This window comes from Rhamphochromis longiceps, linkage group LG11, assembly GCF_057381845.1.
Source record: "Rhamphochromis longiceps isolate RC_006_pf linkage group LG11, R_longiceps_female_GT1.1, whole genome shotgun sequence".
NCBI classification, from domain to species: domain Eukaryota; kingdom Metazoa; phylum Chordata; class Actinopteri; order Cichliformes; family Cichlidae; genus Rhamphochromis; species Rhamphochromis longiceps.
In genome coordinates, this window is record NC_140567.1 from 35,988,235 (window position 1) to 36,010,772 (window position 22,538).

At 39.9% G+C, this 22,538-nt stretch overlaps 1 protein-coding gene across 1 annotated transcript; it reads left to right on the top strand.

Annotated features, from left to right (window-relative positions):
- Nucleotides 1-76: 76 nt before the first annotated feature.
- On the top strand, nucleotides 77-22,145 carry smg5 (SMG5 nonsense mediated mRNA decay factor). The gene is made up of 22 exons (XM_085423841.1): nucleotides 77-515; nucleotides 941-1,039; nucleotides 5,044-5,167; nucleotides 5,795-5,951; nucleotides 6,814-6,903; nucleotides 7,534-7,623; nucleotides 8,477-8,555; nucleotides 8,639-8,764; nucleotides 9,987-10,055; nucleotides 11,096-11,325; nucleotides 11,613-11,750; nucleotides 12,519-13,427; nucleotides 13,561-13,730; nucleotides 13,820-13,895; nucleotides 14,440-14,615; nucleotides 15,517-15,675; nucleotides 15,864-15,923; nucleotides 16,941-17,100; nucleotides 19,389-19,479; nucleotides 19,554-19,628; nucleotides 19,716-19,854; nucleotides 20,785-22,145. The coding sequence occupies exons 1-22, from the start codon at nucleotides 451-453 to the stop codon at nucleotides 20,866-20,868; spliced, it is 3,366 nt and encodes a 1,121-aa protein (XP_085279967.1). The 5' UTR covers nucleotides 77-450; the 3' UTR covers nucleotides 20,869-22,145.
- Nucleotides 22,146-22,538: the final 393 nt, after the last annotated feature.

The window sequence follows — 22,538 nt, forward strand, 5'->3', positions numbered from 1 at the left end:
TGATTTTCTTAAAGGGAGGGTTTGTAGACTATCTGGCAACTCTTTTCCGTAATCTCGTGAGTATGTTGCGTGCTCTCGCGGTATTCAGGCGGTCAATGCCTGATAGGAATAATGGCTGCCTTCGTAGCAATGGCTGGAATGGGGAACGACACAAGCGGCATACCGGAGCGTTTTAGCTGACCAGGAACAGCGTAAATTACTGGGCACCCCCTTCTACCCGGTTTTCAGAACGGATGGGTAGAGGGGGTTTTGCCAAAGGACAAAAGAAACGAAAGAGACTCGGAGGGAAGAGGAGGGACGCTAACGCTGCCTTTATAGCTAGCACTAGCTGGCTAGTTGTCGCTGCGGGGAAGAAGTCCGCGGAGTCGTGACAGCCGTGCGTCGGAACGGGTGAAGGAAACAGGAGTTGAACGCTGGAGCGTGTGATCAAACATCTGGCTAAGCGCTAATATGAGCGGACCCGGACAGGACAGTGAGCCAGAGGCCAAAGTCCTTCTCATCAAGCGACTCTACAGGTACCTTGACGAGGCCGTTTTTGCCAAAGCTAACCGAGGTGCTAATTGAATGTTAATTGAGCTGGCTAGCTTAGCAATAGTCAGACAGTACTTGCTACTACTAGAGAAAGCCCAGCTATCCTCTAACTTATCACCACAGTGAGTAAACCAGCACTCCCGTATACCTTTTCTTTGTAGCATCAGCTAAATTTGATGGGAAGCGCTTCATTCTCTTCAACTTGTCTTGGCTAATGAGCACGGTAGCATTTCTCATCCGTGTCTTTGTTACAGAGAAGTGAAACAGAAAGGTCTCGGGCTGTTAACCCGACTGCTTGCAATGTTTATTCCGACGTTTGTTCTGTTTCCACCTGACGCTTATTTTATGGCAATTTGGCTAACAGCGTTGTCATCGTGCTGATGCTATGTGTTGCCTAACATGCCGACAGGGCTGTGGTGGAGACTGTGCACAAGCTAGATGTCATCATCGGCAGCAAATCGTCCTACAGAGAAGTCTTCAAGCCGGAGAACATCAGCCTTCGCAACAAGTAAGTACGAGTGTCTCGGGAGCTTGTGTGAAGGCGGCTGTAATTTGACTTAAACCTCACTGCCTGCATGCAGTCTCAGTCCTGACTAGTCTTGCTAGCTGTCAGGTGTGTATTGAGGCTCTGTCATGCCTGACATGCGGTAAATGCAGCATCTCAGTGAGCATACATTTCCTAGTTTCTAAATTTAGTTCAGATGTTTATTTTCTAATATTTCCAGCATGACCATCTGCAAACACTGACTGTGGCTTTATCTCAAAGTCTAAGCTGGAGTTGTTGTTTTTTTTTTTAGTTTAGTTTGATTTTTGTTTTTTTTCCTTGTCCAGGCAAAGATGAAAAGCAAGCCTCACTGGTCATGCAGCTTGAGCAGGACTATGGTTGTTATTTGTATACTGGATGTTGTGGGCAGAAAGCTCAAAACCAATAAGAGGAAGTTGGAAAGTTATCTGAGGAGGCGGAATAATGATGGGTGTCTAAACAGTCAGCAAGATAAGGGAAATGTTATCTCATCCTGCTCTGATTGCTCTGGGAGTTTTGTCAAGCTATAACTAGACAGGCCTAGAGGACTACCAGTGAAGCCAGTAAACAAACCAGTAAATTAGTTGGACTATAAAATCAACCAGGCGCTATTTTAATAATTGATTCAAGTGGAATTTTATTCATTCTGCTTTTGCTATCTGTCAAATTTGGTACCTGTTCCATGTTTAAACCTTCTGTTGCGACACAGGCTTTAAAAGGAGAGGGGCAAAAACTGCTGGTTTCAAACAGTGAATGAAATGAGGGACTTCACCAAAGCCCAGTTAACAAGTGTACTGTTAATCATGCAAAGCTACTCTTGAATAGGGATGGGAATTGATTTGCAATTCCAATTTCATTATCAATATCACTTATCAGTTCGATTCCTTACCAGTTCTCTTGTCGATTCTCATTGGCTCCACTTTGGAAGTAACCAGCTTTTCTAAGCAGCATATCAAAGACAGCACATTCTGCAAATTAATTGCATGCTGTGGGTCAAATGTTTGTGCTTGTTGGAGGTATCCCCCCTCTTTGTTGTGATCAGTATCAGGGTTGTTACTCCAAAAAAGTGATGTATTCCACATGTTACAGAACATTTTCTTAACAGTAATGATGCATACTACTCATTACATTACTTTCATGTTTTTCGGTAAAATGACCTGAAACCCATTACCTAATAGTTACTGTTTAACAATGTAAACCTTAGACCACAGTCCCAAACACAAACAAAAACCCCTGTCCTAATGAGGACACATTTATGATTTTTTTTCTCTTAGTATTTAGGTAAGAACACAAAGCTGACATTAAGAGACTTCAGAGTTATTGCCACAGTGATTCTATTTTAGAAACATAAACCGATAGGGACGGAGTCTGCATCATGACATCTTATTGGTTTGTTACCTGTTGAAGTTCAGGGTCTGGCTTTGGGCTGTGCGATATAACGATATATATCGGATGACGACATAAAAACGTCTATCGTTTGTTTCACGGTGTCGCAAAATAAACAGTTTACGGCAATATTTTTCATCGTTTTGATGGTCACTGTAGTGGCTATATTAATTTCTTAAAGTTCTCTTTCTCTTATATAATCACACGACTGACAGACAAGCGTCTGTTTTTATGCGTTGTCATTAGCAACAACGACGGTAAAACCATCGTGTGTCCACTTGTTTATTTTCCACATAAACCTTTCACAATAAAGCTCAAGATCTTGTTGAGACTTTTCAAAATAAACGGAATCACGTGAAAGAGTATGCAGAGTATTTACAGATGAGAAGCAAAAAAGAGCCGTCAGGTGCTAAAAAATAAACCTTAGACTCAAACGATAGAACAGGCTTTTTGCCGCAGCACACTGTGTAATAAATACTCACAAAGAAAACGGCGGCTGTTACAACTTATGTCTAAAAATTGGAAACACTTCACGCAAGTCGAGCTGCCCGAGATTCACAGAATTTACAGAAAATGTTAAATTTTTGTGATTTATATCGTTATCGGAACGATAGATGTCTTATATCGGGATATGAGATTTTGGTCATATCAAATGTTGTGCATGCAGTTTGCACTTTACTGTTGCACTCTCGTCCTTTGTGCAATAATATTAAAGGTAAGGTCCATATCCACACTGCAGGCTGCGCCACAGTTCCTGAAATCAGCTGATTGATAGGCAATGAGATTAACGATTCCAAGGAATTAAACTACTGGGAATGGTTCTCGAATTTCATACCTACTCTTGAAGACACGAGAATCAAAATATGGAAGAATGTGACTGTACCGAACAATGCTGTACTTTTAAGGTATAGATGGACATTTGTACTGCTATACTAAGCAGTTTGTTTATACTTAAAGAACAAACAAACACTGCTGCGTCAATTAGTTTCAGAAAATGATTAGAAAGGATAAAATGACTTCTTTTTTTTTTCAGTACAAGTTTCTAACGTGGCAGGTAACATCTTCCAGTGTTATTCTTTGTCTGACCTTAACCCAAACATTGCTTTCAGTTTACTGTCAAAGAAGACAACATAAATCAGAACATGTTCATATTTAAGAACCTAAATTCACAAGTAATTTATTCATGAGACTTTCTGTCCAGCAATTTGTCATTGGTAGCATTAGCTCATGTTGATGTTCTTTTCTGATGTTAAAGTGTATGAAAAACCAAGCACTGATAAACATCTTTATAAAATGAGAGAAATGCAGCATGTACTTGCCTAAAGTATTAACATAATTGTGTCATTTGCCGCACACAAGATCTGAGATTTCACAAAATTCTTGTGAACAACTTCTGAATCAGACCCAATGAGTCACACAAGTCACTTCTGATATTTTGTTTGTGTTTTTTCCCTGTAGGACACGTACTGTCGTGTTAATACAATGGGCCTCCAACCAGTCAGAAACCTCAAGGCTTGTTTCTGACTTTGGGATAAAACCGAAATATGCAGTCCAGTAGGAATGCTGAGGTCACAGATGTTATGTTCAGCTGTCCAACTGTACTTCATTATACACATGTTTCTGTTATTCAGCTTCCTCTTATTACATGTGGTGCATGAAATAATAGAAACACTTATTAGAGTAACAGAATTACAAGCTACAGCCTCCTTAATGACCATGCAGATGCAACATTGAGGTTGATTTAATCCCATTCTAAAACAGTTTCCACAAATAAATTTCACAAAGGTTGGTTTTATTTAAATGCATTTTATCTGGCTGGCAGCTGGATGTATGTAAAATTTCATTGTCATCAAGAAAAAACATATTTTAGACAAGCAGCAGATTTTCTTGCTTGTGGGGATCTCAAATTTATAAAGTTGCATTAAGTACTTGCTTAATGCAATTAAGTCATTACTGCAGGGGCTTGGGTTTGAGTTTGGTCTGACCAGTTGTTGCAATTCATTCTCCCTCACTCTCTTCCTACTTTCCTGCCTACTGTTTGCACTCATCTGTCAAGAAAAGTCTAAATATGCTCAAAAATGAAAGCAGCTCAATGTTATTAAGCTGCTGCACGACAAGGTTGTCAATATGCAGTCATTTCTGTCCTTGATGGGCCCTACACTTCATGTGAAATTAAAGCCGTTTTCACACGTGCAGTTGTCTAGGTGCTACCCAACACAGATGGATGTGAGATTTCAAATGTGACAGTTGAAACGGTCAATAATCTGTCAGCTTTTTATTACAACTTTTGGCATAGTGTCCAGTTTTTTTTTTTTTTGTTTTTTTTGTGAATAGAGCAGGTAGTAATCTGGCAAATTCACAGCTAGTGAGCAGCTTTCCTGCCTTCTGCATGCTCCACTGAGGCTGCACTCTCACCTCAGGAGATCACATTTACAATAGTCTCACTTACTGTGGATTAAATGTACGGAAGTACTACTCTGACCAGTGTCTGAACCTGATGCACCCAACAGTGGTCCAGAACTTGTGTGAAAACACTTAAATAATTGGTCCTTTAACCCAGCTGTCTTCTCATTGCACATGTGCATCTTTTTTTCTGTTTTCAGGCTGAGGGAACTTTGTGTGAAACTGATGTTTCTGCATCCAGTGGACTATGGCCGCAAGGCCGAGGAGCTGCTGTGGAGAAAGGTTTACTATGAAGTCATTCAGGTTATCAAGACCAACAAGAAGGTAAATGTCCCTGCAGCTGTGGAAAAATGGCCTTGCTGCATATATTAAACTGACCGCATTTGTTTTCTGTTGCTACCTGGCTAATCCAGCTTTTACTTAAAAGGTGAACTCTCCAATTTATTTTATATTCATGCCAGTGACCACAAAAGCGTTTAGGAGAATAATAATTTCACAATAAGCATTCATTTTCAGCAGTCCAGTCTGCAACTTTATTGTTTTGGTTCATTGTCATAGCACTATAAAACTGCAGACATGGTGACTACACGAAATAAATGCTATATTTATAGTGTCAATACTTGAATTAGTTTGTGGTGATGAAATCTTGGTGTCATGTTCACAGCCAATTTCAGCTTTTAAACCTGCGTACCCTTTATTGCAGGTTAACGCTGGTTTAATATGAGCATCGTTGGATTATAAAACATTTATTTTATACATTTAAAATCTTCTTGAAACTCAACTTTATAACAACACGACACAGTTGCCAGTTGTAATCTTGTCTATTTTACATTAGTTATATTTTCTTTTTTAAGTTGCCTGTTATTTTGATGCAGATCACCCTCATTGGTGTACTGTTCCTTTCTCTAAAGTCCTCACTTCTCTTTTGATTTGGGTTTTCTTTCACTGCAGCACATCCACAGTCGCAGTGCTCTGGAGTGTGCCTACAGAACTCACCTGATAGCCGGCGTGGGTTTCTACCAACACCTGCTGCTCTACATCCAGTCACATTACCAGCTGGAGCTGCAGGATTGCATTGACTGGACCCACGTGACAGATCCACTGATAGGTTAGATGAGCCAGCACATTCTCACACTCTCAGATGAAGGCATAAAAATAAAATGAATTGTCTTTCTGTTTCAGGATCCTTAAACCACCCTTGAATAAAACTGAGTTATTTGTAACAACAACACTTCTTTTAAAGTGTAAATGTCTGCTGTAGACAGTATAGCTGGTGTCCTTGTGGAAAAACTTGAAACTTGATGAAGATAGTTGAAACTTTATTGATAGTTAATCTATGTAATACATTACCTGTACTAGAAACTAGAAACTCTGACCTCATTTGCTACTGATATTTAAATGCAGTTTAGACTCACTGAACAAATAATCAGTAGTGAAGGTAAGGACTCCTGACTACTCTACTGTCAAAAACGAAGACTAAAAAGCCCAAGACAGAAATCGTAAAGACTAATCACATTAAATATTCATGATTATGGATGATCATTAATATAGGTTTTTGGGGGTTTTTGTTACTGTAATTGTACAGTCCTGTTGTCAGGGAAATACAGCCAGAGAGGTTTTATGTTCCTGCAAGGTGATGGTTTATAGTCTGTTCTGTAAAAGTACTTGTTTTTGACTCTAAGATATTTCTTATTTTTGTGAAAAAACACTGCAAAGATGCCACAACCCAGCCCCTGGCTACCGAGTAAATCACCTCTTCTTATCCAACTTAAACAAAACTAGTTTTGAATGTTAACGTTAGAGATGCTTCAAGAGTATCTGGTCCCGGCTCTTTTATTTGGACTCTGTGCTACCCTGTTGCTGTGTTGGAATTTAAGCTTGCTGTGTTGTTACATAAGTCAAAGTCATTTTGGATAAAAGGATTGGATGGATTTAAAAAAAAAAAAGTGTTGTGTAATTGTTCCCAACAGGGCGAAAGAAACCAGTGTCAGCCACCCCCAAGGAGATGGAGTGGGCACAGATGGCCTGTCATCGCTGTCTGGTCTACCTTGGAGATCTAGGTAATAATAAGATAATAGAATATGTAATTAATTCAACTATCTGTCGGGCTTGCAGAGGTGTGAGACAGAACAAGTGTCATTCAGCGTGGGAAAATTTGACTCGGTTATATAGTATAGCTGGCTGAAGGCTGTTTGCTTGGTTTAGACTTATGTGAACCACAGGTATGGGTCAAAAATGTCTGCACCACTTAACCTTTGACTCCTGCAGTGAGAACATATGACCTATTTCCCTTCAAAATTACTGATTAACTTTAAAGCACATTAAATATATTGGACTAAAACCTAAAACCTGTAAAAATTGTAAATTAAGAAATTCATACTGGATGACCAGTGATCCATGATTCTATTAGAGGCACTGTTTTCAAGCTGTTTGGTTTATGATAGTCCAGCATCCTTGTAAGACTGTGAGAATGCTGTAGCATTAAAATGAAGGATGTTTCACTTTGTAGCTGTTTTTGTTTGTTTTTTTTCTCATGTTTGTCTGAAGCCATTCCAGGTCTTTGTGTTTGTGCACATTTCTGAAATAATCAATTTCAGTCTTCACCTTTTCAGCCACAATGCTGTAATCATATAGATTTGCATTTTTTTTTCTTACTTTAACTGTGATGTTTAAAATCATTTTCTCCTCAGCGCGCTACCAAAACGAGCTTGCAGGAGTGGAGGCTGAGCAGCTGGCGGAGAGGTTTTACCATCAGGCATTGTCAGTTATGCCACACGTAGGTGAGTGATGAGAATGTAGGGTTTGGTTTGTTTGTTTTTTAAACAGTACTGTATTGCCATACCCGTGGTCTTACACAGCATGGAAGGGACGTGGGGTGATTTAAAAGTTTTATTTTTCTTGCCAGAACAACACAGATGTTAAATCCAGTTTAGTGTTGTTGTTGTTTTGGTTTGGTTGTTTGTTTTTCTTTTTTATATTGTAAGTATAGAATTGTGAAATGTGCTTACTCGCTTTCGCAGAAGGTCAATACACTTTTGTGTGTTTATTGTCAAAATGGAGCGCATAAACACCTTTTTAGTTAAAATGGGAAGCTTAGCATTGTGCATCGGCTGAACATTTTCCTGCTTTGTTTTTGTTTGTTTAAAGGCCTGTAGATAAACTGATTTAACTGGATTCTTTATGTACACAACAACAACAACAACAACAATTATAAACTTACTGATACTACTAATACAAAAAGAACCATTAAGTTCATTCAGGAAAATAAGATTTGTGGTCAGTATACTTGTGAGAACAACTGTTAATTGTTGTTTCTTGTAGTTGACAAACAATAAGACATCTGTAAATATCACTTACTTGCTATGAACATGTCCTCCCACCACCTCTCTATATAGACATTGTTCACATTAAATGCAGCTGTATTCATACTTTATAGGGTTGAAAGATATTGGGATATTTCATAAAAACCTACATACGCTTGTTCTTTTCAAATGATTTTTTGGGTTATATTACAATATTATTTGAGAAACTTACAATTTCTTTTTTTAACAAATGTAGCATTACCCCATGGTTTTCTGGGTACTAACTCAAAAATAAATGCTGACTTGGTTTGTGTTGGTTATCTGCCAACAGGAATGCCTTTTAACCAACTGGGCACACTGGCAGGGAGCAAGTTCTACAATGTTGAAGCAACTTACTACTACCTACGCTGGTGAGCCATGTTTATATACGTTTGCAGTGTTTTTAACTTCTCTCGTATAGTTGTAAGTCTTAACAGATGTAATCTGTGCTCAGCATTCAATCAGATGCCCCCTTTGAGGGCGCCTACGGCAACCTGAAGCGCCTGTTTGACAAAGCTGCCAAGATGTATCATCAAGTAAAGAAACAGGAAATGAAGAAGTTGTCTCCCTCTCGACAAAGGTGATGCACATTCACGGGCTACCTTTTAAAGCTGGGTTACAACAAAGCTAGTCAGTCACACTTCATGCAGTGTTTTACACACTATTTAAGGGTCATTGTGGTCTATGAAGTGTGTTATTACTGTGGTAGTACTAAACATTTTCCCTCTGGAATTTGTCAATTTTGGTAAATTTACTTTTCTTGGTTGGAATTTTTCCTCTTTCTGTGTGTGTGTGTGTGTGTGTGTGTGTGTGTGTGTGTGTTATTAATGGCCTTCACTGGCTTGCTTACAATGTATCTATAGTAAAACATGTTGACTTCAGTCTGCTTACATCAGAGTAATTTAAATCCAGTCCCAGTTGACTACTGGGGCTTCACTTAATTAACAGCTTTATGTGCACTCTGTCTCAATCACGTATGCGCTAAAATTGGTGAAATAAAGCAGCATCTCCCTCCAGATGATATTAAATGATTGATGATTCCACTGGGTAAATTAGATTGTTGAAGAAACAAAAGTAACAGGCATCAGTTGGAATAAAAGACAAATATAGACAAAATGAACAATGTTTTAAAATGAGTAGGTGGGGGGTAGTAAGAGGGGAAACAAGATTAAGATTGTTTTCCCACCTGGACAGAGAACAATGTTGTTCTTATTCCATGTACATAAATGACCAGTAAGCAGCTTGTACTATATTAAATCCCTCTGTGTTTTCACGTAAGAGTCAAAATCTAAAAAGCGTGGAGCTGAATATATTGTGAACAGGTGTTGTTAATGACATTGCTGGAAGTTTGTATTCAAGATTCTTTATTCGTCACATGCACAGTTATACAAGTATAACACGCAGTGAAATGTAACCTGACACGCTCCTCGACTTGTGCAAAAGGGGGAGAGAAGAATATTATATATTATATACATTAGGTGAATGTGCAGTAGTAGCATGTAAGCAGCAAGCAGGAGAATTCTGTACATTAAGTGAATTAAATAAGAATAGACAATATGAACATTTTACAAAATAAACAATATGACCATATTTAAAATTAAACAAAGTATGTATGTTCTCTTCCATGTTCCTGTTTTTGCTGAGGTCATAGGTCAGATGTTTCTAAAACCACTGATGTTTTCATTTTAAAATGCTTTTATTTCATTTTATTTTTCTTTATCAAAACATAGAAGTAGTAAATGGATCTTTTATTGTGTTTAATACTCTGTAGTTGATCATTTTTGCTGTGGCCTTTTTTGCAGGTCGAAAGACATTAAGCGGCTCCTGGTGAGCTTCATGTATCTGCAGAGCCTGCTGCAGCCCAAGAACAGGTTTGTGTTTGTGTTGTGACTCTGCACCCACACTGTTTTAGAATCAAAGTCCACAGTGGAAATAAATCATTTGGTTTTGTGTATTTTAATGCTTAACCAGTTTATCTTTCAGTTTATGCCAGATAAAGGCTTTTTACATTCATATGTAGTAAATATTTAACAAATCTGTTTATAGCGTCTTCCCTCTGACGTGGTAGTCAAGTTAAATATTTAACATTCTAAAGTTTGAAAACAGATCTGTTGGATTCCAGGCTAAGAGTAAAATGTAGTTGTAGGATTACTGCAGGGTCTGTCTGGGCCAGGTCTAAAATTAAAATAAAGGAAAAAAAGATTTTAAATTTGCTTTTATTTCTAGTAAATTTAGGTAATTAAGTGGCATGTTTAAGACTGGTCAAACAAAACGCAAACAAACTATTTTAAAAATCACCTTTTAAAAGTTTGAGTTCTTGTCACTTGTTGTTGTTCCACTATGAGTGGTCAGATAGTTTTGCTTAGGAAGGAATTTACTGAAATGACCTGGAAGTATCTGTGTAGTGGTCGTAATCAGAGCTGTTCAGATTTTCTAAGTGCTAAGAAAAGGAGCTTCAGCCTTTTATAGCAGAGCATGCTCTGAACCATCCAATATGAAAGGAAAGGAGGCAACCACCCCATAGTTCATAGTGATGTGCCACCCAACTGTTCTTGGAAATGGTCAACAAAAGTGTGGCACAGATCATTTAAATGTCAAATATAAGTGTGTTTTCCATTTCATGCTGTAATCTGTTGATATGTTTTGAGCAACTATAGGCTGTTACACCCAGAGTGGAACTATGAATATTATATTACTGTAATAAAATCTTCTTCTTGAGGTGTTTGTTTTCTTAGAGACTGTATATTTGCATAAAAGCTACTTTTGATTGCAAATGTATGTACACAAAGTACAACCAGTGTCCACAACTATATTTTCACATACCATCAATGTTATCCTTGGAAGTTTTAAATTGTTGAAGTGCATTTACCGTGTTTCTACAGTAAGTCTTTATTTTGTGTGGTTTATGTAGCCTGATGGAAACGGAGCTGACTTCACTCTGCCAGTCGGTGCTGGAAGACTTCAACTTGGTGATGTTCTACCTGCCACCGCCAACACATGGCGGTGCTCACCACACCCCTAGCGAGGAAGAGGAGGAGCAGCAGCAGCACAGTGACAGCTCCTATCCTGTGCTGCCTGACAACCTAATCTTCAAAATGGTGGTCACATGTCTGATGGTAGTGCACAGCCTTAAGAGAGGAGGTAGGTGGTTGTGTAATTTAAGCTGTTCTAAGTAATTCATTTGTTCATTCATTTTTCATTACGTCACCACAAGTGAACAAAAAGTTTTCAGTACGTCCTCTATGAATCAGAGCACGTGTGATGTGTTCGCTCCCAAAATGAAATTTCGACCCTGAGCCTTTGTTGTCAAAACAGACCATTTTCAATTTGTTTTAGTTATTAAAGCACTGAATTACTTGGAACTTTAGAGGTATAGAAGTAAATCTTTCTTGTGTTTATTTAAGTGTTTCTGTGTATTTTGTCCTTAGGTTCAAAGCAGTACAGTGCATCCATAGCATTCACTCTGGCCCTCTTCTCCCACCTTGTAAACCACGTCAACATCCGGCTTCAGGCTGAACTGGAAGAAGCAGAGAGTCAGGTGCCTCCACTTCAGACTGACGCTGCAGGTGAAAGAGAAATGTATTCTTTTCCTGTATGTTGGGAAAAAGGCATAAAAATGCACCTGCAAGCTATTTCTTAGCTATTAAAAACCATCATAAACCAGCACAGTATCAAGAACTGTTGGCTATATGAGTATGTGGACTTTTTAAGATTCATTGGAGACTGTGTCGCTATATGATGATGATGATGTGTTACTTAACCTGACTCTTTAAAACCATACCAGGGTTTGCATCCTTGTACTCTCCTTGTTGCTTGTGCGCACACCCCGTTCCAACAATGAATGTTGGGTATAACTTTAATGGAGCTCATTGGCACTATTCAGCCTTTTTAATGTTGAGAGTCTAAACTAAAAAACCTAAATAAGGACAGCATTATGGAGAATTTGCCCATGTTAACAGACACAGTATATGTCAGCACAAAGTAGGACAGAAACAAACAGTTATAAAGTGATGAAAACTACTGACACTATGCACATAACAGAACTCCAAGAAAAGGAAGGAAGTCGTGTCTTTGCATCTTATTTTAATCACACGCTATAAATAAAGAAGGTGCTAACAGATATCCTGCCCTAATGCCTAAGACATTGTCTTAGTTTTTATTTATAATGGTAAACCCTTACACCCCTCAGCCATAAAAGGCAGATGGAGAAGTTTCAAAATGATACTGAACATACTGTTTAGTGAAATATATAGTTGAAAGTAATTCTTTTTTTCCAGAGAAACATCCTCAAAGAACTTGAATGAAATTAAGATGCAGTTTTTATCTCTATCTAGACGATCTGGACATGAAGGATCTGACAGCTGCACCGACAGATCCCTCTGGTGAAAGGCCTTTGCAAAATGGTTCCCTGGAGCAAGAGGATGAGGAGGATAAGGATGAAGATGGCTCTGAAAGGGTTGCAGCCAACAAGCACAGCAGCATAGAAGAACAACGCAAGATGAACGAAGAGAAGCAGAGGCAGAAGAAGAAGTACAGCCGCCTTTCTCGACTCCGCCGTCGCCGCTGTGCTCGCAAAGACGGTCACGGAGAGGATGAAAGTGACTTGAGCGAAGGCTTCGAGAGTGAAGAAGAAGAAGATGACGATGAAGAAAGAGGGGTCCGTGCTGATTCAACAGGTGGGACCACAACAGGAACGCCAGTCAACTCGTCATCTGTGAAGAAGGAGCCCAAGAGAGATGCCTTGGGCGAGGAGGGCAGCTGGGGAAGCGGCTCTGAGGAGGAGGAGGAAGGAGGAACAGCATTTGATGTAGAAACTGATTCAGACATGAACAGTCAAGAGTCTCGCTCAGACCTAGAAGACATAGAGGAAACGGAAAACTCAGAGGGTCACGCCCGGGAGCACCAGGATGATGAAGATGAGGACCAACCAAAGGAAGACGCAGGAGAGAGGGATACCACCGACACCCCTCCGACCACCAATGGGCCTCTCATGTCCAGTGACTCCAGCATTAGCAGTAACCTGCAGGCCATGTCTTCTCAGCTCTTCCAGGCTAAGAGATGCTTTCGCCTGGCGCCAACATTCAGTAACATGCTTTTAAGGCCTCATGCTTCGTCTTCCCCGAGTATTCCAACCCCTACTGACAGCTCAGCTCCCCCCTCCCAAGAGACTCCTCCTCCTCCTCCTCCTGGAGATTCCCCCTGTGAAATGAACCCCGGTACTGCCAATGGAACCAGTGAAAATGGTAATGTTTAACATTAGTTTTATATAAAACATAAAATCAGTGTTCCCTTTATGATGCTCAGTCATCTGATCACAGAGGGTTCACAGTGTTCTAATCAAGCTTGTCTTTTGGCTCATTTTTCCTAATTCACCAGACTTAGACTCTGATTCGGAAGGAAGTCAACACAGCACTGAGTCAGTACATAGTGAAAAAACCCTCTTAGAGAAACTGGAGATTATGACCAATCAGGGGTTAATCCAGGTTGTTAAGGTGTTTCTTGACTGGCTACGGACAAATACCGATATTATCCTCATGTGTGCGCAGGTGAGGTGACAGATTTTTCCTGCTTTGTTTACGAAATGCTGGCTTTTCAGGATTGTATTTCACAAACTGATCATCTGTGTTCTCTGCAGAGTTCCCAAAGCCTGTGGAACCGACTGTCTGTGCTGCTGAACCTGCTACCAGATGGCAGCAAGCTGCTCGAGGCTGGTGAGTTACTGGTTGACTGCACTGCACAGAGATTTCTGCTTGTCTCAACGGCAGTCAGGTTCTGGCATTTTTTTCCTCCTGTGTCCTTAAAGATTAAAATCCTAGATCTTATAGATATTACTATTCACTCTGAGCCTCATTCAAGAGCATTTCTTTATTCTTAGCCTAATTATCTCTTAAATGACTTTTTCTCAAGCTGAACTTTATTATTATTATTTCTTGGAAACACAAACCAAATAACACTTGGTTGCTCAGGAGATGTAAAGCAGTAAAACAAATGGTGTGTTGTGAGTGTGTCACCACGGTGAAACATGTTATTAAAACAACACATTATTTTCAATGCAATTAGGTGATTTTTCTTGTTGTGCTTACATCTGAGCTCTGATCTCATCCCTGTACTGTACACTCACTTTACTGACAATACTGTGTAACGCTCAGCTCTCGCACTGAATAGTTATCTCCCTGTGTGACTTTAACACTCTGGTGAGTGTGCTCTGAGTCTACATTTACGGTACTAATTTGTATTTGTGTGTTCTTGCTGCAGAGCTCAGTCTGAACGCTGAAGTGACAGAGTTGTTAAATGAGTGTGAGCGACCGGATTTGGTCCAGAGTCTGCTGCTGCCTGAGGATCTGGCTCTGCGACACCTGCCTGCTCTTGGTGTAGCCCACCGCCGCCTTGACTTTTCCCGGCGCAACCCCTCCCTCAGTCCCCTACAAGAGGTACAGGCACTCAGACTCATACATGCACATCATATTAAGTGCAGGCTAAAACACTGGAAGGCACAAAAGGAAATTGTCTGTCTCTGATTTATTGTCTTGAGCTGGGTAAACACTGAAATTTTGGTTATTGTGGGAAAAAGATGGCACATGTGAAAGAATGGTGTTGATATCTTTGGCCGTGACTCCAAACAACAGTCCTACAAAGAGAAGTTCAAAATGTTGTAAAGGGACAAAATTCAGACAATATGAGAAATCCAGAATTACCATCTGACAATGTAACTGCTCCCTTGACCTGTGTCTGTCAAACCAGCCAATGAGAGCACAACATAAAATCAACACAATACCCACACATGTTGTAGGAAAAAAACAACATATGAAATGGATTTAAGAAAACAAAGAAGAAATTCTAGTTTGAGGTGTTGCAGCACAGATTATTTGCTTGTTGTTATGTCATCCTGCTGTTATCATGATCAACATGATCAATGTACTACGCCACCAAGGGGAGCAGCCATGCATCATAGATCACAGACAAAGATTCAGCGGGGATGGTCATTGTACAGTGTACAAAGATTGCAACATAAGATTGCAAAAATAAATGTAGACAAACAAAAACAATAAATACAGACAAAAACATGATTCGGTTTTATTAATCACTTAAAATGCAATAGTGTCATGTAATACTGACCTAAATACTTCCAGACTTTGGACTGTTGATTTGAATCGAGGACGTGTGTGTGTGTGTGTGTGTGTGTGAGATGAACCAAAATAAGTTATTTAATGAGATGGAAATATTTGAGTAAAACTCCTGTGGAGTCTAAATGTGTAATCAGATAACCTCAGTTCTAAATCTTTGCGTCATTAAAGTTATGTTTTGTTTTTTTTGTCTTTGTGTTTCTTTCAGTGTGTGGTACGAGTGTGTTGTATTCGCAGCTTCGGCCACTTCCTGACAAGTCTCCAAGGCAACGTGCTGCACTTTAACCCAGAGGCGGGCATCTTCACCAGCGTTAGTCAGTCCAAACAGGATAATCTGGTGCAGCAGGCCAAGGCCCAGTTTCGCATGGTGATTGACATTTTAGTCATTACACAGTTTAAAATTTTAAAAAACCTGTGGTGTTGTGTACGTGTTTTTCTATTATGACCTATAAAATAAATATATAATGACCTGGAACCCAACATGTTTTTTGTTTTTGTTTTTTTTTTTTACATATTGACCCCGTTTTCTTTGTTTGTTTGTTTTTGTTTGTCCAGGCTGAAGAGGAGGCTCGTCGTAATCGATTAATGAGGGACATGGCCCAGCTTCGACTACAGGTTTTTATTTTAGTTACTGTCCCCTGACTCTGTGTTGTTATCGCTTTATAACAATCCCTAATACACGGTAAATTGATGACTAATTATGGTATTATAAATATAGTTAATTATAGTTTCTTTACAATTAACAAATCATGAAATGGTGATGTTTACTAATTGGTTAATGATTGGTTTAATCAATAAGTTTTCATTTTAGGTTAAAAAACAACTGTCTGCAAGTGAGAGTATTGCTGCTGCTTATGCATCATAGGACCTGCTCAAAGAGAATGTGTGCGTCTCTAAGAAGTGCTGGATATGAGAACAGCCTCCCTCTTTAGTGATGAAAAAAACACACAAAGTGTTCTGAAAGGTTTACTGCAAAAGAGGGTCAACATAATCAACCAGAGTGTTGATAACCAAGAAAAAAACAGCTGTAATTAACAATAATCCACCATTAACATAAAACATGAGCCTGATTGGCCGGCCAAAGTTAACAAGAAGAAAGGAAGCAACTCCGACCACTCCGCTGCAGATTTCCTGTCTCTGGCGTAAACAAACATTAGATCTAAATCTAATAGAAATAAAGTTGTGAAAATATGACCACTGAGTCCATCAGAAATGACTCTAAATCATACAAAAACAAACTGAAGGCAGGAGAGACCATGAGAGACAACCTCCTGCTCACGTTTGGTAGCTTCCAGTTTGTAAGGCCAGACCACAGAGCTTAGTGATATACAGGTAACCAACAGGGGGCGGGGGGAGACATGCAGCAATAGTAAATACATTATGTAGTATATCGAATGCCATGTGCACCAGTGTCATCAGAATGTAATTATCTTTTATCAGCTGTGACAAAATGTTCATAAAATTTATTGGAGAAATCTTGAGAAGAGAAAGTTTGCAAGGAGTGACATTGTTTATTAGACTACAAGCATCCATCACTGACTACAATACATGTTAAAATAAAATCTACACGCTTCTTAATTTAATTAGAGATCATAACGAGTTGGGTTCCTTTCTTCTGTCCTCTCCTTGCAGTTGGAGGTGTCACAGCTAGAGGGCAGCCTTCAGCAGCCTAAAGCCCAGTCATCCATGTCTCCCTACCTGGTGCCAGACACAGCTGCTCTGTGCCAGCATCTGAACCTCATCCGGCAGCTGGCTGGTAGTGGTTGCTTTATCATCATCATCCCACGAACAGGTCAGTGCACTGTGGCATCTTTTGTCTGGAACAGCGGTACACAGCCGCTGTTTGTACCATTTCCCCACATAGGTGGTGGGGATTAATGGATTTACAGGGATCTTTCTCTTGTTCAGTGATTGTGCTTTATAGGATGACAGAGCAAAATATCAGTCTGAACCTAACCCTTTATAAAAAAATAAGTCTTAAAAGCCTCTCCATAAATTCGCACAATGTTACTCACCGCTAGAATTGGACCCGAGGCCAAGATTATGCAGGAAAAATACCAGGTTGTCTTAACGCTTTCCTTCTCAGATCCCTCGTAGGGGTAATCCTAGTTTCTCTTTTCTGAACTGAACAGTTTCTGCCAGTTTTCAGGCTTCCAAAGCAAAAAGGTTGTCAGATGTCGTGTTTACGGGGGAAAGAGTTGAAACCTTTTTTTCTGTACCGATAAACAAAGTCTTAAATATTTTCCCTCACCTGCTGTAGGTATTTTGAGTGTTAATTTCCCAGACTTTGTCAGTATCTCAAATGTGATAACAGGCAAACGTAGATTTTAACAAAAACTAATTAACTAAAAATAGTCTAGTCGTCCATTTTCTGTTTCTCTTATGGCTTTAGATTGTTTTCATTTCAGTTATTCTTATTGTTATTATTGGAAATTATTCCTGCATACGGCTGGGAATACAGGAAAGAACTGATCCCTTTTTATATTTTGGTATTAATGTAATATTTTTAGGCAGAAAATACATATTTAAAACTATATATTGGTGACACCTGCAGAAAATCCTGATTGGCACAAACATGCAAGTTTAAATTGGTTATTAATAAAGTTAATCAAGTCCAAAAGTTAAGAGGAGGATTTTTCGTGGCTCAGAAACGGGCCTGTGATAGTGACTGTGCTCATAAACACGACTGATCCACATGTTGGTGAAGACGAAGAGTCTGTGTTACCTTACTTAGAAGTCGATGTGTGTTCATGTTTTTCTATAAGCAAACATGTATTTAAGTTTTAGGAAATGAAGCCTCACTTCTTTCTTCTTCTTTCTTTTTTCTTTCTTTACTAAGTGAGGTTAAACATATTTTCAACACAGTCTTGTTGCTTTTTTTCCCCTTTTGTGGGCGAGTTTGTCACAGATGGAGGCGAGTTTTTATTTCCCCATACAGACTTTGTACAGAAAGGCCACTGTGTGCAACAACATGAAGCAAACCTTTTTCACTTTGTCATTATGGGATGTTGTATGTAGAATTTTGAGGTGATAAATACATAAATTTAGAGCCAGGCTGTAACATGTAACGTAACACAGATTGTGAAAGGAATGAGTGGTGCTGAAACAAACTGATAAATCTATTATCAGTCACCGTGAAAATCAATTTAAGATTTCAAACAACTTCTAAAATCAGTATTTGCTGGTTTGTCTTGTTTGTTTGTTTGTTTGTTTTTTTGCCTGTCCCGTTTGGCTCTTTTGCCATCAGAATTGTTGTCTAAAGGCAAAGAAAGATGCCCAACGGATTTACTTTACCAAATTGACCATCCCAGCCTTGCCATAATGGTCCATTTGATTCACCTTTTATTGTTTATTTTATTTTCACTTACTGAATATGGGACAGACTTGACTGGGGGAAAGAAGGGGAGAAAGAAAGAGGGAAAGAGAAACAGCTGAGAAGAGGGGCGGGGGAGAAGGGCAAAAACCAAAAACCAACAGAACGGGCAGAAAAAGGAAAAAAAAGAAAAAAAAAAGAAAAAAAAATGCATATATCAATCACCTGGGTCACCTGTCTTGTTATTTTTGAGGCGCTTGAACATTACAAGCAATCTTCACTATTTTATAACTTCTTCTAGCCTAAAACAATTAACTGATTATTAACAGGAAATTGATTCTTTTATAATTATTTGTTGCCCTAAAAAAAAAAAAATCCTCACTAGTGGTTATGACAGCTCTGGTTTATTTAGTGTGTACCGAGCTGCTTCCTGACTAATGACACTAGACAGCAGCAGTCGGTCACATGTGCCAGTTTGGGGTGACCCAGTCACTGATTGGTTTGGGTGCATACCTGCATTCCACGTGGAGTAAATCATCTCTGGCCGGCACATTATTCCCCTGGCACCACCCCCGTGCACTCCCCGTCGCTGTTCACTGACTCGCAGAGAGACAAAATACAACAACAATTAAATGAGCTCAGTTCTAGCTTCATTTATGATTCGCCGTCTGCTCAAAGCGTACGAGTCAGAATCAAGCTCCAGACCTTCTGAGCGCTGGAGTTGCTGTTTGCCCAGGTGTTTAATCTGGACTCCCCTTTTCTTTTAGTGATTGATGGACTTGACAGGTTAAAGAAGGAAAATGCTGGTGCGAGGGATGGAATCCGCTTCCTGGAGTCTGAATTTCGTAAAGGCAACAGGTGGGTTAAGTTGTGAGATGAAACATTTCTCAATAAAAACTCTCTTTAAATCGTATTTCTTTCTTCCTCTGTAGATACATCCGCTGCCAGAAGGAGTCGGGTCGAAGTTTTGAGAGAGATAAGCTGAAGCGGCAGGACATCGAAGCCTGGTAAGCTCTACTTCCCTTCTGCTGACGCCTTATTTGTTCCCGTGAATATGACTTCCAGCTTGACTGACCCAGTTTTCTTGTTTCTAGGCATCTGTACAAGATGGTGGATAGTTGCCGTCAGCTAACAGTCTCCCAGAGCAACGGAGATGAAGATACAGCCGGTATGGTGACCATTCTTACAGGCCATGAAGTAGAGGAGCTTTGCTCTCGGTCAGCAGCGATGAAGGTCAGTAACTCGCTGTATGTTTTATCTCACAGACACGAGCACTCAGGAGCTTTCCCACCTTTAGTTTCTGCTCTTTTGGCTTCAGTGCCGTCTTCACTGCTTCGTGTTCATCACTGTTAAACACGGATCAGTATTTTCCAAGGTACAGCACTGTGCAAAAATCTTGAGTCACTCCTAATTTTCAAATATTTCTGCTTCAAAGGAATCTGACTTGGTTGTAATTTTTACCGCTCAGCCATAAAAGGCTATTGTCGTCACCTCTGTGGGCAGGCACGCGGCATTTGTGATTGCGTTAACTCGAGAATGACATAGGAGCTTCAAATTGATACCAAAGGTGTATCTGCTAAAGATCTCGGATGTATTTGAATCTCAGTGAACTCAACCTCAAGTCAGAGGTCAAGTTTTCTGAAAGTCTTGTGAATGCGGTAATTCGAGAAGGAAGTCACCTAAGATTTATACTATAGTTGCATCTGCTACAAATGTCTGGAAAGTTTGACCTCAAAGCCACCATCCCACATTCACCTCATCTACCACTGCTAACAGATGGAGCAGAGGTGGTGCAGGAAATAAAGGAAAACCAAAAGCTGAACAAAAAATAGAAAAAGAACATAAAAAAATGATAACGTAAAGAAATGCATTAAAAAGTCTGCATCCAGGAAGCCCATAGGATGTTACCTCAGTCTGGGCAATACTAAAATGAGAAGTGAAAGGTTCAGCATATTTGAAGCAAACATTTAGGGGAAAAACTCTGTCTTGCAAGAGTGTGTTTAACTCACTGGGTCTGTGGGTGAAGTTTATTTTTGGTCTGAGAAGGTGACAAGTTTTGTCACCGCTTGCAGACTGTGGACAAGTTCTGCCTACTGAGCTTAAAAATGTACAAATTTGAAAAATACTTTGTTTTTATCTTCGTGCCTCGTTTGTCTCCACCAGGCGGCGATCCAGGCGGCTGGCTCAGCAGGCATGGAGCTGAAGAACATCGTGGAGTTCTACCGTCAGTGGAAGGAGATTGGCTGAGAGGTCAAAAGGGGAGCAGCTGTCGGCGCTGCGAACAGCTGATCGATCACAACACTTGCTCCCTCTCTCTTTCTCCCACTCTTTTGCTCTGTGTGTATCTGCGTCTCCAAAGGCAAAAAAACAACTCAAAAGAAAGCTGGATCGAGGAGTTAAAAAGCTTAGAGGGTTGGAAAAGTGAATAGTGGAGTTAAAAAAAATTTTTTTTAAAAGTAACTAGAAAAAGAGAAAGGCGGGCGAAACGACGCTATAAGAAACAGCAGATCTCCCACTCCTAATCCTAAACATAAAGAGTGACCCCTAGTGGTCGGGGTGAGGAAATGGCGGGATGACGCTACACAATTTTAAGTGCCCCTGGTTCACTCCCTAACCAGGAATACACTGTATATGTTAGCAAACGAGTACATACGTGTTGAGAGAAACGGCGAGCACACAAACACATTCAAGCTGAATCCATATAGATATTTAGAGCAGTGGTTTGGATTTCCGTTCCCTTTTTCCCCTTTCCCTTCAGTCTATATTTGAGAAGCAGGGTCAAGAATGTGCGAGTCTGGTGGGGCTGTGTTTTTTGTAAAGTCAAGGCTGTATGACGACAGCTTCGAGACAGAGAAAACGTGCTCTGTTCACCTGACGCTCGAGGCTTCCAGCCCTCATCTCGTAGCTCGTCAGCCTCTAGGAAGGGTTGAGGAAGACTTCTCTGCGAGCGGTTTCTTTCCTATGTGGCTTTTTTTTGGGGTTTTGTTTTTCTTTATTTGCAGTGTACTTTTGTGACCAGTGACTTATGTATTGTGCTATCTCATTATGAGAAAAGGAAAAAAAAAACACATGACAGGCGTTGCCCTGTTAAAGGTTTTAATTTGGATTTTATTTTTGTACCCAAATGATGTTGTTTATTTTGCTTTTTCTAAGCTAAATCTGAATGATATATGCAAGAATGTTTAAGGGAAAAGAAAGGGGTTGCTGTCGTGCGTGGATCAAGTAAACAAACCTTCAGTTCTGAAAATTAAAAGGAGCCTAGAATCTATTTATCGAGGTGTAACGTTAGTGTGAGGAGGGTAGCTAGAAGCCGATTGGCCTCATGTTGTAGCTAGTCGTTGTGGAGGCTAAGAAAAGAGGAGCTAGCTGGCTTTTCCCTGAGGAAGGTGGGACCCCTGTAAACTCCTAAAATGTACCCCATCTACATCACCATTTCCATAGTGACTGTCCCATCTTGCACTGTGCAAAAGAAAACCAGTATATGTGTGTGGCCATGCATTGAACAATAAAAAGAAACTCAACGATGTTGACCTCTTTCTTCTTATCAGTCCCCTGTGACCCTATGTCACCTTTTGTTTTCACCAGATCACTAGAGTGATAAGTCAAATAGGCGAGAAGCAGAAACCTTGTGACCCGAAAACTGTGAAGACAGCTCTGTCCCCTGCAGCTGGGAAGGGAGGTTTCTTAAACAGCCTTTTAGATAAAAAAAAAAAAAAAACAGCACAGGGCTGCACTGGGGTTGTGTGGGAGTGGAGCTGTTTTCACATACTTGTGAGACATGAAATACAATCCAGGACTCTGGTTTTAGTTTGGGATACCGGTTCCACGAATTTAAAGGCTTCTTGGAAGCAAAAACCCAGCATACAGGTTTGTGAAACTCAGGATTTTACATGCCTGGAAAGTAACTGTAATATCAG

Bases quoted from the DNA above. Each gene is read 5' to 3' on its own strand.
- smg5 (XM_085423841.1), top strand. From the start codon at position 451: ATGAGCGGACCCGGACAGGACAGTGAGCCAGAGGCCAAAGTCCTTCTC. The intron at 7,624-8,476 runs GTGAGTGATGAG...ATCTGCCAACAG, and splicing joins GTCAGTTATGCCACACGTAG to GAATGCCTTTTAACCAACTG. The intron at 15,676-15,863 runs GTGATTGACATT...TTGTTTGTCCAG, and splicing joins CCAAGGCCCAGTTTCGCATG to GCTGAAGAGGAGGCTCGTCG.